Source organism: Hemiscyllium ocellatum, chromosome 6 (assembly GCF_020745735.1).
Source record: "Hemiscyllium ocellatum isolate sHemOce1 chromosome 6, sHemOce1.pat.X.cur, whole genome shotgun sequence".
Taxonomy (NCBI): Eukaryota; Metazoa; Chordata; class Chondrichthyes; order Orectolobiformes; family Hemiscylliidae; genus Hemiscyllium; species Hemiscyllium ocellatum.
Genome location: NC_083406.1, coordinates 26,826,505 through 26,842,207, shown reverse-complemented (window position 1 = coordinate 26,842,207; position 15,703 = coordinate 26,826,505). Strand labels below are relative to the sequence as shown.

The 15,703-nt window shown below is 39.6% G+C and overlaps 1 protein-coding gene across 6 annotated transcripts in view; it reads left to right on the top strand.

Annotated features, from left to right (window-relative positions):
- Positions 1–15,703, top strand: part of LOC132816389 (dachshund homolog 1-like) — a 592,865-nt gene that overhangs the window by 473,817 nt on the left and 103,345 nt on the right. For all 6 annotated transcript variants that reach the window (XM_060825885.1, XM_060825881.1, XM_060825884.1 and 3 more), the window contains one exon: positions 1,290–1,424. In XM_060825885.1, the coding sequence (XP_060681868.1) occupies positions 1,290–1,424 (135 nt within the window). The remainder of the gene's footprint in view (positions 1–1,289; positions 1,425–15,703) is intronic.

The following is a 15,703-nucleotide window of genomic DNA, read 5'->3' as shown; positions in this document are numbered from 1 at the left end:
GGCTGGAATTGAACCCAGGTCCCTGCCACTGTGTGTCAACAGTGCTAACCATTGTGTCACCATTTGACCTTCTTCCTGCATCATTTATTGTTGTCCAAATGGAAATTGGTGTCAGTCATTTAGTTAACTGAATCCACTCTGCCATTCATTCGGAACATGGCTGATTTGATGGTGGTCTCAATTGAACTCAAAGCCCTCCTGCCAACTGCAGCCCCTACCCCAATCCCCATTAATCTTGATTGTCTTATGGACCAAATTGTTTCTCAGCTTCAAATGTGAAAAGTGATTGCCCCCTCAAACCCTAACCCCGTCCACCTCAGAATGCTGGTTAGATGCAGTGCATCTGGCTTTCTCAGGAAACAAAGTTCAAGGAAATGAGTCCCAAAATATTAACAATCAGCTTGAAACTTGAGAATGAGAACTATGTTTGATCTTCTGATGGACATATGGATTTTCAAGATGGATGCACTATTTAGAATCTTGGAACAGGAACCCTGTCTGATTTTAACCACACCCCTCACCCTTGCTGCCCTGTTTAGTTTAGAAAGTCCAGAGAGATTAAGCCAACAAAGCCGCCAAATGGTAGCTTCAGCAGAGATTTGGATATTAAATTGGAGACCACATGACCTCAGGACGTCAGTTTTTCATCTTGACTATTGATTTAATTGTAACATCACTGGGTTCTTGCATAATGAAAAACACAATCTGAAAGTCTTTCTTTAGCAGTAGGCTGCTAAGAATATGTCTAGCACCATTTCCATACACTGCTGGAAGTACAATATAAGTAGATTTGGCCTGTGGGTATTGTAACAATATGCTCTGGAATAGTAGTATGTGGATACAGCCTTTTAATTAGGATATCTAGTGATATCATTGAGAATGAAAATATTATATAGTGCTAATCTCACTTTGATTCTCTATTTCCCTTTAGTTCTTTTATGAATACTTGGGTTTGAACAGTAAGTCCTGATGACCAAATTGGGAAAATTGTCTTGACCGTGATATGAGCATAAGAAATAAAATGATTGCAGAATAGGTGTTTTGCTGCTGATATTTGTTCCATTACAATACAAACAAATAATGCCATCAATACCCACAATTTGTGAAAAACTGAAAACCAGCAAATATGTTTACCATTGTGTTTGCTTTATTAAAATATTCAGTGCAAGAAATTGTTGATCTCAGACAATGCTGAGCAGGTCAAAATGAATGTGTTGCAGGAATGCTGCCTCTCCCTCGTTTTATCCTGAGTGGTTACTAAAAAGTAAATTGTTTGCTTTAACTGATAGCTGTCCATCAGAATGGATTGTCAATTAACCAGACTCTCCTGGGGTTGTCCCCAACCATCCTACCTGGACCTAAGGAAGGAGATCTTGCTTGTCAGGATGGAGGCCATGAAGTGAAAAGAATGCACCCTGAAAAAGGTAAGCTTTCACTACTCACTGCATTATGTACCCAAGCTGGTACTTTTACTGGTGATCAAAGAACAATGGCTAATATTCAACTTGTCTCAGCACTCATATCTGCTTTGTTCTGAACTCCATCCACAATTGCTGAGGCAAGTTGGAAATAAGCCATTGTTCATTGAGTCATACCTGGTGGGTCCATGATGGTAGTTAATTTTTTTCCTGCATCCTTCAGCTTGAATATTGTTTGCATTGCGAATGGCCAACTTTAACTTTGTGTGACCAGTTAACATGTGAATCCAGCATGTTTGATCAATATCATGTCAAATGTCTAATCTAACCAACCAGCAAGTTCTAGAGGTTTACAACACTCTTCCTCCCCTGAATTTGCTAAATGAATTTTGTGCATTAACAGGCCATTACTTTTCCATTATTCATCGTGATCTGTGATTGGCCTTTAAATAATTCCCTTTAACAGAACGGAGCAATTCATTTAATGCAGTGCTTTATGGAAATGTGCTTGTTTCGGGAAGGAGACTAGATACTGTATGGAAACTGGATACTGCTATTCTCAACAATCTAAAGAACAGACTCCATGTCTTGATGTCATAAAGATAGTGGTCAATGCTTTCACATGTTTTTTAGTTACAGTTAATTCCATCAATCACCTTACGTGTTTCACAACACTTGAGACTGACATTACCAATGTGCAAATAACTCATGCTCTGATAAAAGGTCAAAATTGCACAAAACAAACAATTCTTTTCACTCTTCTATTCTTTTCTTCTAAAAGTATTAAAATTGGAAGTGAAACGTAAGTTTTGGGAAAGGAAGAAAACAAGGAGTTTATCCCAGCTGAACCTAATCTCCTCATAGCAAGGTCTGTGGTTAATGTTCGGGTACTACTAGTCTGTTAAACTTTCTATTCAGTGGGTAGAAAATGGGTAAAACACTTCTGGCTGATTTGTTCTGTCCATCAATGAAAAAAGAAGCAGATGTACATGACCTGTGCCAGAAACAAACCCCATTAAAGGCATTCAAGGCCTTCTTGAGGCCCTCATTGCAAGATTTAGTTTGCCCTGATGCAAATGCTCTGAGACATGGAACTAGCTGCTAACAAATGTAGTTCCTGGACGCCATGCTAGGAGGTACAGCATTCCTTTACACTATTCCAGGTTTATAAAATGATGTGGAAGAGCCGGTGTTGGACTAGGATGGACAATATTAAAAATCACACAAAATCAGGTTATAATCCAACAGGTTTATTTGGAAGCACTAGCTTTTGGAGCGCTTGTCCTTCATCAGTTAGTTGTGGAACAGGACCATAAGACATTGAATTTATGGCAAAAGATTACAGAGTCATGCAACTGAAAGGAAGTTTTGGGATTTACATATTAATGAACTGAAACCTGCAACCCATTCCAAAAGATGAAAGACTTAACAGCAATTCAAGTTTGTTCAATATATCATTTCAGTTGCATGGCACTGTAATCTTTTACTATAAGTTCTGTGTCTTATGGTCCTGCTCCACAACTACCTGTTGAAGGAGCAGTGCTTTGAAAGCTAATGCTTCCAAATAAATCCTGCTTGTCTAGAAACTGGTGCTGTGATTTTTAACTATTTTAATAGAATACAGGCTTCAGACCTCCCCGCCTCAATATTAGTTTTACCCCTGAACTGGCCTGTTACATCTCTACCTGCTATAGCTCAGTAAACAGCACATTCAGCTCTCAGTCAGAAGTCTGTGAATTGAAGTCCCATTCCAGAGATTTAAACACAACAGTCTAGGCAAACACAGCAGAGCAGCCAGCGCTGTATGAGTTTGCATTACTGAAGATGCCATCATTCAGATAAAGACATTAAGCCAAGTCTGTATGTAGTCTCATGTGGACATGAAAGATCCTATGTTATTTTGAAGATGAAGAACTAGAAAATTATCCCTGAAGTCCCAATGCTATTTTTTTCCCTCAATCAGCATTACTAAGACAGGTCATTATCACATTGATACTTTTGGGAGCTTGCTGAGTGCAAATTTATGGTTGTATTTCCTACATTCCCTATCAAAAGAAACTCATTAGCTGTAAAGCCTTCCAGGGTACTCTGACATCATGAAAGGCTTCTGCCCCAGTCTCGAAGCCTTGCTCCGGTGATATTAGGACATGAGAAAGACCAAAATCACTTTCTGGATCTTTTACCAGTGAATGAAAAGAAGACATGAAATAATTTGTCATTCTCTGATAATTAATTATATTCTTTGTGGTCTAATACATTGGTGTTCATCTATTTGAATTATCAATGCCAACATTTTGTGAGGATTAGCACTGGGTATATGGCATCCCAGTTTAATAACATAATCATTTTCTCCCACACACTGTGGAGGATCATAAATATAACAATATGTAAGTCATTTTTATTAAATCTTTGTGAAGAGCATGTTAAGTGAATATAAAGTCATACATGAATGCTTAACCATAACAATGTTGCACGTTATTACCAATTAGGGGGATTCTGTTCCTGAAAAGAAAAGAAAAAGTAAATTAATTCTCAGCCACTTGAACGAGAAAGCCAGTTGAGGATTACATAAGAATACAAGGAGTAAGAGTACACCATTCTGCTCCTCAAGACTGCTCTGCTGCTCAATATAATCATAGCTGATTAGCTCCCTCAATGTCACTCCCCACCTGCTGTACCCTTGGTTCTCTATGAGATCAACTATTTTAATCACTGTTTTAAATAAACCCGATGGACTGTATAATCTTTAAGGTAGAATTCCAGCATTTCATAAATCTCCAAAGTGAAGAAATTTCTCCTTGTGCCATTTCTAAATTGTCAATCTCTCTTGTTGTGCCCCTGTGTTCCGGAATCCCCCAGCAGAGCAAGTAAACTTGAAGTTTTCACTATCAAGCCCCTTCCAGACCTTGAATATTTCAATGAGATCATTAAACCTTGCAGCACTCCACAGTAGTCTGCCATCTTGATAATGTCTTCATTATTCTTACTCTCTCCTAGCCAAACTGAATCCTTTATCCATGGTAATGTTTGACCTCAAACTCCACAAGTCTTTATCTTACAAATTAAAATTTTGCATGACTTCTTATCATTATGGAGATCTTTTTTTAGTCATAAGAATTATGAAAAAAAAATCACAAAAAACATTAGGTCATGGAGAACTCATGATCAAAGTTGACATTTAGGGACACTCAGGCAAAAGTTTATTTGGTGAGTTGTACTCTGACTACAAGTTTTCTTGTGTTTATACAAACATCACTGTAAGTGTTTACTAATTATATCCAATTCTTGAAATTGTAAACTTTATGACTGGAAAAAGTGAAGATAAAATCCCAGTTCTACATTTATGATTTCACCAGGACATGATAAAACATGGCCTTAATGTTTATTAAAATGTTTTTCAGTTGAAAACTTATCCTGAGTATGAAATTTCATCCAACCATGAGTTATGATGAGTATCTCCACTTATCCCAGCCATGGCTCATTATGTTTTATCTGGTTAGTCTCACTTGTGGAGATATTTATCAAACAACAAAGGAATACCAAGAAAGTTGCATTTCAATAGTTGGAAGAATAAACACTATGAACAATAATGCATTCTTGGTGTGTTTCCCCATGTACAAAACACCTTCTAATAAGTTGACTCTAGTGCTTGCAAGCTCTTAAAGAAAGGTGCTGGTATAATCTTATTTCATTAGCTTGGGTTTTTGCCAAAGTAATCTGTAGCCAAAGACAATGAAATCTAAACTATTCCCTCAGACTGAATGACCTTCCTGGCTGTACTTCTGAAGGGTAATTTTGGGAGGTGAGACTCCTGGCTTGCATTATTGCTGGATTGAAGTATGGGTCCTAAAATAGATCTATAGTATTATCTCTGTCCAACTGCCATCTTAGTGAGAATACATGCCAGGAATAGAACCTTGCAAAATTAAATGTACAGAGCGAGCAACAATCTCCAATAGTGTAAATGTCCCATCAATCAGCATGTACCTTGAATCATTTGTAACTTTAAATCTGTTACAATTTCTAGACTGGAAAATCCTCCATAATTTTGAAATTTTATTTCAACATTTTGATATCTATCTCCTGTGTATCTCATCAAAGTTTCAGTCAAATTAAACCAAGCGTTAAACAGTTTATATTTCCTGGACTCACTCAGCTGATGAACAATCTTCCTCTCAATTTGATGGTGATGGAATTTAGAATGTTGTTTGTTATAATACTTTGCTCTTAGCTTAGATTTTGTAAGATGTGTAGGTTTCATTTTAACTCTTATTTTGAAGTCACTAGCTTCTGCCCTGTCAACCTGAAAGACAGGAAAACTGTCGGCTCACTTGCCCCATTATTCTACTGTTTTGTTGCGGACTAGTAACGAAAAACAACTTGGTATGGGCGAAAGACATTCTTATGCCAACACCTGAAGATGTCCTGCCTACAGCTGTCTAAGAGATTGAGTCATTCAGCAAAAAAAAAGTGTATATGCCATTATCAATCAAGCAGAAATCCAAAATTGCAGCACTTGCCCGAAGTAAGTTATTTCATTTTTTAAAATAGTTTGTTTCACATCCTGAGATTCACTTGCCTCAGTCACAATAAGACTGCAAGAAAATGCAGTTGGCACATGGATGGCAGTGGAACAATTTGTTTTAAACCTTTTTTGGGGGCTTGTGTAAAATTGGCAGGTGTAAAATGGATGGTCACAAATCATTGGTTTGAGTCCTATAAGGGCCTGAGTGATGTGGGCTGGTGTGGGAAATCTGAGTGGATTGGCGGATGGTGGCTCAGCGGTTAGCACTGCTGCCTCACAGTGCCACGGGCCTGGGTTCAATTCCAGCTCAGGCGACTGTTCTCCCTGTGTCTGTGTGGGTTTCCTCCAGATGCTCCTGTTTCCTCCCACAATGCAAAGATGTGCAGGTTAGGTTAGCAGGCCATGCTAAGTTGCCCATAGTGTTCAGGGATGTATGAGTTAGATGCATTAGTCAGGGGTCAATATTGAGTAATAGGTTAGAGGAATAGATGTGGGTGGGTTACTCTTCAGAGAGTTGGTGGGAACTTGTTGGGTCAGATGGCCTGTTTCCATGTTGTAGCGATTCTATATATGAGGAGCCCGGTGAGATCTTTGTCAATGTTGAAAGCAGCTCTTTGCTTTTGAGATTGAATATGAGATCACAGAGAGTCAGTGGTGACACTTAGGTGGGTGAAATAGAAAAATTAACTATCCTTATTTCTTCACTGCTGGGCATTCCTCCAAATAGATAGTAACCTCAACTCATGTTAGCAAGGTCTGATCATGGGGTTTCCTTTGTTGATCCTAGCGGAAGGGAATATCCCTGCTCTGTACCACCCTGTCCACAGGGAACTCCGGGTGCCTGTAATTGCCCGTAATCTCCCATTACTGGGGTGAATGTGCAAACCATGCAGGAGAGATAATAGCACTTGTCCCAGTGAACAATGACCTTTTAAAATGGCAAAGGCACCAGGAATGCTAGTCTATTCTGGGATATCCAGATATGATTATTGGTAGAATCTAACTAGCATCAAACAAAAAGAGTTCCATAGGGTTGTAGTCTGTAGTTAGTGGGCCAAGTTTGAAATGGTAGCATGAGGAAACCATATAAAACTCTCTGTGAATCTCAAAGAAACTGACACTTAGCCAAAATTAGACTGATATTCTTTCCTATCCAATGGCGTTAGTTCCAACCAACGCCAACTTAATAGATAAAATCTTGAGTTGGGTAAAAGGCGCTAGATTTTGAGTGGGACGTTTCCCCATGCACATAATCCTTAAAACAGATACTGTCTACTTCTTTGTCAAGCTCATACAGTCATTGGGCTAAATTTTAACAAAATTCACTGTCAATTTCAGGAATTCTTTGCAGGGCTTGTTTTTTGTTTTACTGTGCGCTCTGAAGAGTTATCTCATACAATTCTGCCCTGTTGATCATATTATATTTGAACCATGCTATGCATGCCTGTATGGCAATACCCTTGCATTACTCTGTGCTCAACAGTAGTGAAAGTATTTAATTCTGCCAGGATCCTTGTGATTTCCACCACCAACACCATATTAAAAGTCCAGTTGTTATGGCAGGCCTTTAGTGGCTGGCTATGAATAAACTTTCATAGCAGTAGTTGGAGGGACATGAGAAAAAGCTTCTAAGTGTACATGAGTGGCACAGGTCTATTTATTGCAAATAGAAGCTCACATTCATAAATGTATTGCTACTTGATATTGTCATGTATCTGCCATTGTAACTTCTTCAGAATCAACTACACAGGCTGTCTATGCAGACCATTTGAGGCGGCATGGTGGCTCAGTGGTTAGCACTGCTGCCTACAGTGCCAGGAACCCAGGTTCAATTCCACCGTCAGGTGACTGTGTGGAGTCTGCATGTTCTCCCTGTGCCTGTGTGGTTTTTTTCTTGGTACTCCAGTTATCTTCCACAGGCCAAAATTGTGCAGGTTAGTGGATTGGCCATGCCAAGTTGTTCATAGTGTCTAGGGACAAGTAGGCTAGGTGGATTAGCATTGGGAAATGCAGGGTTACAAGGATGGTATGAGTTTGAGTGGGATGCTCATTGGAGCGTTGCTGTGGACTCGATGGGCTGAATGACCTGCTTCCACACTTAGGGATCCTATGATCTCAAAATACTCCTCAGGGAGTACTACATCTTTCCCTAATTCCCAGTAAAGCATAAAAGGTTGTCATTGTTGGATGAGGGAACATCACCTTCAAACAGTTGAACAACAGGAAAAGCACTGGAAAAATAAACAAAAGCAAAGATAAAGTCTTCAATTGATTTTGGAAACAAATATAAACAACTTGCCTTTCCAGCAACAAAAATTTATAGTCAATGAATGATAACTTCTCTTAACTCAGATCTATTGAAAAGAGGAGTCAGTTAAGTTCTGTCTGCCTTGTTGTGCCCACACTATTTCTTCAAGTTCATCTAGACCATCTCAGACACCTCTCTCCCCTTCTTGGACCTCTCCATCTCCATTTCCTGTGACAGACTCAACACGGACATCTACTTCAAACCCACTGACTCCCACAGCTCCCTGGACTACACTTCCTCCACTCTGCCTCCTATAAAACACTATCTCTTACTCCCAATTCCTCCGCCTCCACTGCATCTGCTCCCAGGAGAATCACTTCTACCAAAGAACATCCCAGATGGCCTCCTTCTTCAAGGACTGCAATTTCCTTGCCATGTGGTCAACAATGCCCTCCAACACAACTCCTCCACTTCCTACACCTCCTCCCTTGAATCCCACTCCTCCAATGTGACAAGGACAGGACCTCCCTGGTCTTCAACTTCCACCCCACCAACCTCCAGATACAATGCATCATCCTCTGCTATTTCTGCCACATACAAATAGACCCCACTACCAGGGATATATATCCTCACCCCTATCTGCATTCTGCAGAAACCATTCCATCATGACTCCCTTGTTAGGTTCACCCCCCCCCCATAAAACTACCCCCACCCCAACTCCCTGCACCTTCCCTTGCTATGCAAGAAGTGCAAAACCTGTACCCATAATTCCCCCCTCACCTCTGTCAAAGGCCACAAAGGATCCTTCCACATCTGACAGAAATTTACCTGTGATTTCACACGTCACCTACTGCGTCTGTTGCTCTCAGTGTGGACTCTTAGGGAGACAGGACATCAACTTGCAGAACATCTCTGGGACACATGCACTAAATAACCCCACCACCCTGTGGCCAAACACTTTAACTCCTCTTCCCACTCTGCCAAGGACATGCAAGTTCTGGGCCTCCTCCATTCGCAAACTCTAGCCACCCAAAGCCTGGAGGAAGACCCTCCAACCACACCGGATCAATGTAGATTTCACCAGTTTCTTCATTTCGCCTATCCCCACCTTATCCCAGATCCAACCCTCCAAATTGGCACTGGCCTCTTGAACTGTCCTACCTGTCCATCTTCCTTCCTACCCATCTGCTCCACCCTATCCTCTGACCTATCACCATCACCCCCACTTCTATCTCCCTATCATATTCCCAGCTACCTTCCCCCAGCCCCACCCCAGTCCCAGTTATCTTTCCGCTCCCCTTGAGCCACCCCCTCATTCTTGATGAGGACCTTATGCTGGAAACATTAACTCTCCTACTCGGATGCTGCCTGAATGGCTGTGCTTTTCTAGCACCACATGTTTTGACTGTGCTCACACTATGCCACTCTATCGTGATGAAGGTGATGTTCACCCTGCTTGATATCTTTATCTTCCTGCTTGATATCTTCATCTTCCTGCTTGAAAAAACTGCAGCTCTCCCAGCTCTATAGCGTTCACCACATTCCCCTTTTTGCCTGTTCCAAGCAGGCCACACTGTATCGTGCAGCACACTCTATCTAAAATATGCTACCCAGCCCTAAGTCTAATGCAAAAGTTGGGACCTCACTTCCAAAAAGCATATAAATTGCTCCATGATGTCCCTGTGGAAGAATAGGCTGCATTGTACTGAAACTCAGCCTCAGTAAGGAGATTGTGTAATGGAGACATCAGCCATGGATACAGAGAGTGGCCCTTCTGTGCCAGTAATCAATCTTGTAAGGTATCTGACCCTTGAAACAAAGCAGGAATGTGAAAATTCTCAAGGATATAAGCATCATGGCAACTTGCAGGGTATCTGGTGCAGACTTTTGAGATGTGGTGCATACTCAGATAGACAAACGAACATTTGTCCATTCCAGATATGTTGGCAGTCAATGTTAATTTCCACAGTCCATTTGCAACTCAGAGGAGGATGGAAAGCCACACAGTTCATGCTTCACAGACTGAGTCCCAGGCTCAGCCTGGTAATAATTCATGTGACTCCCTCTCAACCCCATCAGTTCTGAGCTCCATACATTTCAACTCTTTCATTTCAGTCTTAATCTCCCAACAATACCTACTGAACCCCAAGCTTAAAGAAAAACCACCTCCCACAGTAATTCACATCTTGCAGTCCACTATGGTTTCTCACGCTTATATGTTGAGTCACCTTCCTTCACAATTACCATCTCCTGTATCCCAGCACATGACAATTGATCCCCAAAATTGACTTCTCCACCCTCGCTGCCACAGCCGTGGCCCCCAGTAATCTGCCTTGACTTTGTAAACATATCCCCAGGACTGACTGTGGCCCAATCCCTTGACCAACTTCGAGAGTCAGCCAGACTGATGAGTGATCTGACTCCTGACTGATCTCAGTGCAGTCCCCTGACTGAATTATTGCTAATCCCTTGATGTTTTGATCTGAACCTACGGGATTGACCATGGCTCACTCTTCTGTCTGTCATGACACTGAATCCCTGACTGACCCAATCAGCTTGTGTTCAAGCCCCTGGACTGAGTGACTACGGTGTGAGACCCTGATTGATTACTCTTGCCTTGAATGAAGACTGCTCCCATTAGACTTTGAAACATGGCCATTTGGCTGAAGATAGTGCAATGTGCAGGTCACATGCCCTCCTCTAAGAACAACACCAACTTCCCCAAATTATCTGCACAGGTCCTTCCCAGCACAATTCCCTTGATTATTTTAAATATTGTCATGCCTTTGCATTTCTTCTAGTGTATGGTGCATAAAATTGGACACAATTCTCCATTTAAGTTTGAGCCAGTGCTTTACAAAACTTCACCATAACTTCCTTGCTTATTTACTTTACAGCAATTAGGTCATTATTTTTCGTAAGTCATGGCAATTTATAATTCACTTTCAAGGGTTTACAGTGTTGGAGGATGTCGGCCACAGCATTACTGAAGGGATAATAATTGAGCATCACACCCACGGTCTTGTTGATGGACAAATCAACGAGAAATTCGATCCTTGATTCTTCCTTGGCAATCCCTGATAGAGTCTGCTCATTCTGGATGTCAGATGAGAACAAGCTGAGACTCACTTGGACTATTTCCAGTGTTTATTGTGAAGCTTTCAGTGAAGTTTGCCATTGACTGCAGTAGCCAAGAATCTGCAGACATCAGTGGAGCCATAGCCCATCGTCAATCAGAAAACAAAAAGCCAGCAAAAAAGGAAGAGCTTTGTGGAGGAAAGGAGAAGAAGAAAAAAAAGTCTCAGACCAAAATTTGCTGAAATATTATTCATGTGTATATTTCCCATCAATTTGCTGTGAGGCAGAGATGTCCTGTGAATTCGCCATCAGTTGTCAGATGGTGTGTACAGTGCTGCCTTCATCCTCACAAAGTGAAATCTTATACATAACATCCTTGTGGCCTTCATGAATTTTCCTTTAGGTATTTTAAAATCGACCTGTTCAGATTTGTTATTACATTCTTTTGGAGGAGTTGGGACTTAAAGTTTAACCTCCTGGCTCCTAGAATCTAGAGTCATTCAGCATGGAAACAGACCCTTTGATCTAACTTGTCCAGGACACCAAACTAAACGAGCCCCACTTCCCTGTGTTTGGCCCATATTCCTCTAAACCTTTCCTATTCATGTAGCCGTGCAAATATCTTTTAAATGTTGTAACTGTATCTGCTTCTATCACTTCCTCTGGCAGTTCATTCCACAAATGAACCACCCTCTGTATGAAAAGTTGTCCCTCTGGTCTTTTTTAAATCGTTCTCCTCTCACCTCAAAAATATGCCTCATAGTTTTGAATGCCCCCACTCTTGGGAAAAAGACCTTTGCTATTCTCCTAATCAGTGCTCCTTGTGATTTCGTCAACCTCTATAAGGATTGATACATACAGGGTTGATAAAGTTAGCCCTCAACTTCTTACGGTAGGGAGGCCATCACTGTACTATAAGAACCCTTGATTTTTCCTTTAACTTCAGCCCAGTAAGTTAAAAAGTTAAATGTAATAATTAATAGTGTACATACTCTTGCATTGATGCAATATTTTTAATTAGTGCAAATCCATTTCTTTAGCCCAGAAAGTGAACAATTAAACATATAATATTAAACTGGAAAGGGCTCAGAAAGGATTTACCAGGCAAAGAGAGTTTGAGTTCTAAAAATAGGCTGGATGGACTTTTTTCACTGGAGCATAGGATGGAGGCAAATGGGACTAGTTTAGTTTGAGAATTTGTTTGGCATGGATTGGTTGGACCAAAGGCTCTGTTTCCGTGCTGTCTGACTCTAAAAATGTGGCTCATTCCTTTTGAAAACAAATAGTTGTTGGAGGATTTCAAACTGTCAAATTTAGAGAAAAAAAATCTTACTTTCCTTTCATCCTAATTCAGTATTAATTTTCTCAGTCAAATCTAGCCAGAAAAATAACAGTCTAATATTTTTCCACTTTTTATTTTATTTATGTTTATTTCTTATGCTTTACATCACCCGAGTTAAAATGACATCTTCAGTTGCTATTGCCACATAATTATTGCTTTGCATTTCCAACAACTTTTATGCAAAAATTCGTTTGAGCTGAAGAATGCAGGAAAAAAAGTCAAATGTGACACTCCAAAGTTTGCCCAACTACAGCAAAATCTGGATCATTATAATTTCATTCTGCTAAACAGTTATGGAATCTATTAGGGTTTCCTGTTTTCCATCCTTACACTCTTGACTGCTCTGCACATTAGTTACCGTATAACCTAATTATAAAAATGGATATGGTTTGCAGAATTTAGTCAGTGTAAGGTAATTGAAGTAATTCCCTGAGTAAACACCACATGACTGAAATCATTCTTGTGGGATTTCATTATTTTCCTCCAGCCTTACAGGCAAATGATTATTCAAACATTTTCCTGTTCATAATAGTGCTAAGCATGTTTATAATTTAGAATAACTGAAATGGTTTCAGCAAAAGCATGTCCCTTTAAAAAGACAAGACATTCTATCTCTTGTTCTTTTTTAAAAATTAATTCATTAATGCAGAGGATGGCAAGTAAATTGCTTAGCAATTTGCTGAGGATGAATTAATGAACAGATCTTCATCCTGCTCCCAGAGTTGCAATTTTCATAATAACCTCAGACCTCTTTTCTGGCAGGTTGTTCAGGATTTTTCTTTGGTTTGAAGGTTTTCATTAGTCTAATGAGTGCTGTGGAAGGGCAAGCAGTTAGGACAACTTACAGTGGATTGCTATCATAACAAATGAGGCAATTTGAATAACATGCATAGGTTTATGCAAAAGGTTATACAACAGGCTCTGCAGTTGACTAATACATTAGACCAACTAATAAATAAAGTAATCCTGATAAGAGGATGTTGTTGGTGAATAAAATGAATAATTTAGACACCAACTGTAAGGAGATGATACATTGTTGTGCAGTCTATGGCAACAGAAAGTATTTTCCAGTTATGAGCCTCTCTGACCTTTAGTCCATTTATCCTAGTGCGTTTAAACTAACACTGGATACATTACTATCTTAAATCGCCGATTATGAGTACCAAGGAGAGTGTGTGATAGTTTAGTCATCAGGTGCACTCATACTTCTCTTGCCAATTCTGGTGGTTTTCCAACTGCTCTTCCAGTTGACTGCAAATATCATAATTAAGCATTCTCAAAATGTTTTGTTTTTGTAACTGTGGTACGTCTTGTGATGTAAACGGAATAAACCTGCATAATTATCATTTGTGCAAAGGTTAAAAGGAAAAGTGACCATGAATTTTCCAAGATTTGCACTGAATTTACTAATTCGCGCCAGGGTGTTAGCAAAGGGTTTTATGTATTGGAGCCTGCTACCACAAATGGAAAGAAACAGTAAAACATGCATATGATACCGATTAAAGAACAGTGGATGCTATAAATTAGAAACAAACAGAAATTGCTGGAAAAGCTCAGCAGGTCTGGCAGCATCTGTGAAGAGAAATCAGAGATAATATTTTGGCTCCAGTGACCTTTCCTCAGAACTGAGGATGTTATAAACTGAGTTATAAAAACTGAGTTATAAACTCTGACACAACCAACTCATTTATTTCAAGATGTAGCTCTGGTATGACCGTGTTTGTTTCCAACTTTTACTGGTGTTTATTGGTTTTCCCGTCTTCCTGACCAAATGGGACCTCTTTCACATTGCATGGTTGGCCGTATACAAGATAATGGAAAGCCACTGGCAAATGTTCAGTCAGGATCCCTGCTTGAGTTCAGTGGTAAACTAAACTTCTCAATCTCAGTGCAGAACCTTTGTGGTATGGAATGGTATCTCATGCTGCTTCTTTTGATCCTAATTATAAGAGGTGAATCTTGCCCTTATCTGGCATTGTGCAGTTGGCAGAAGTAATATCACTGTTTGTTATCCAGGTCCATGGCATTTGTCTGATAGTCAAATATTGTATGACATTGGAAATATTTGGGTAATGATGTACTAACTAATGTTAGTTCTCTCGAGCTATTGCTTTCAGCCTGGTCAACTTACTAGGTCTTAAATTGACGAACATCCAAATGCTTTCAGAAACTGTAACAACTCAGATGAGATACTTACACCATAGTTAGTTGGGATTGCTGTAAAAATGCAAGCCATATCGGGCAATCCTGATCATACATATATGGTGTATTGAAAAGATTTAAAAGGAAAATGGATTGTATGTTTATTTAGATACAGGGGAAGTCATTCCATGACAGCAGCTACAGATAGTCTACAGAATATTTTCTTCCCATTGTGTGTGGGGAATTGTTAATTAGGCTGTCATAAAAACGGACTTGCCAGCAGAAGGAAGTTTTTATTGCATCCTTTAGAGACTTAGACCTTTGAGGTACATGTGTTTCATTGTACAATTTAATATTATTTTCAATGCATTTGATTGCCAGAAAACAGTGCCGAATGAAGATTTATTGACATATTTCAGTTGTAGTTACTTTTGGACTATAACTATAGGATGGATTGAACAAAATATTTTTTCATTGATGATTAAAATGAAGACAGCTTTATCTAAATGTCATTAAATGGTTAGTTTTGGTGTAACCATTTAATAACATTTAAATAAATGATCATTTCTTGAATAAAATACACTTGCTTTTAAATAATCACAGAAACTCTATGTTCCTTTCCTCTTGGAAGAAAATCAACTTGTGATCAGTCTGAGGCAAATTCCTGAATAGGTATCATCAATATTTGACCATTCAAGCTTGTGTCAGAGTTTATAACTCAGTTTTTATAACTCAGAGTTTATAACATCCTCAGTTCTGAGGAAAGGTCACTGGACCCAAAATGTTATCTCTGATTTCTCTTCACAGATGCTGCCAGATCTGCTGAGCTTTACCAGTAATTTCTGTTTTTGTTTCTACTTTATAGCATCCACAGTTCTTTAATTTTTATAACTCAGCAGTTTTGTCAAAGACTAGAATCACAAGCCTTTGTTCCTAATATATAGGGATGA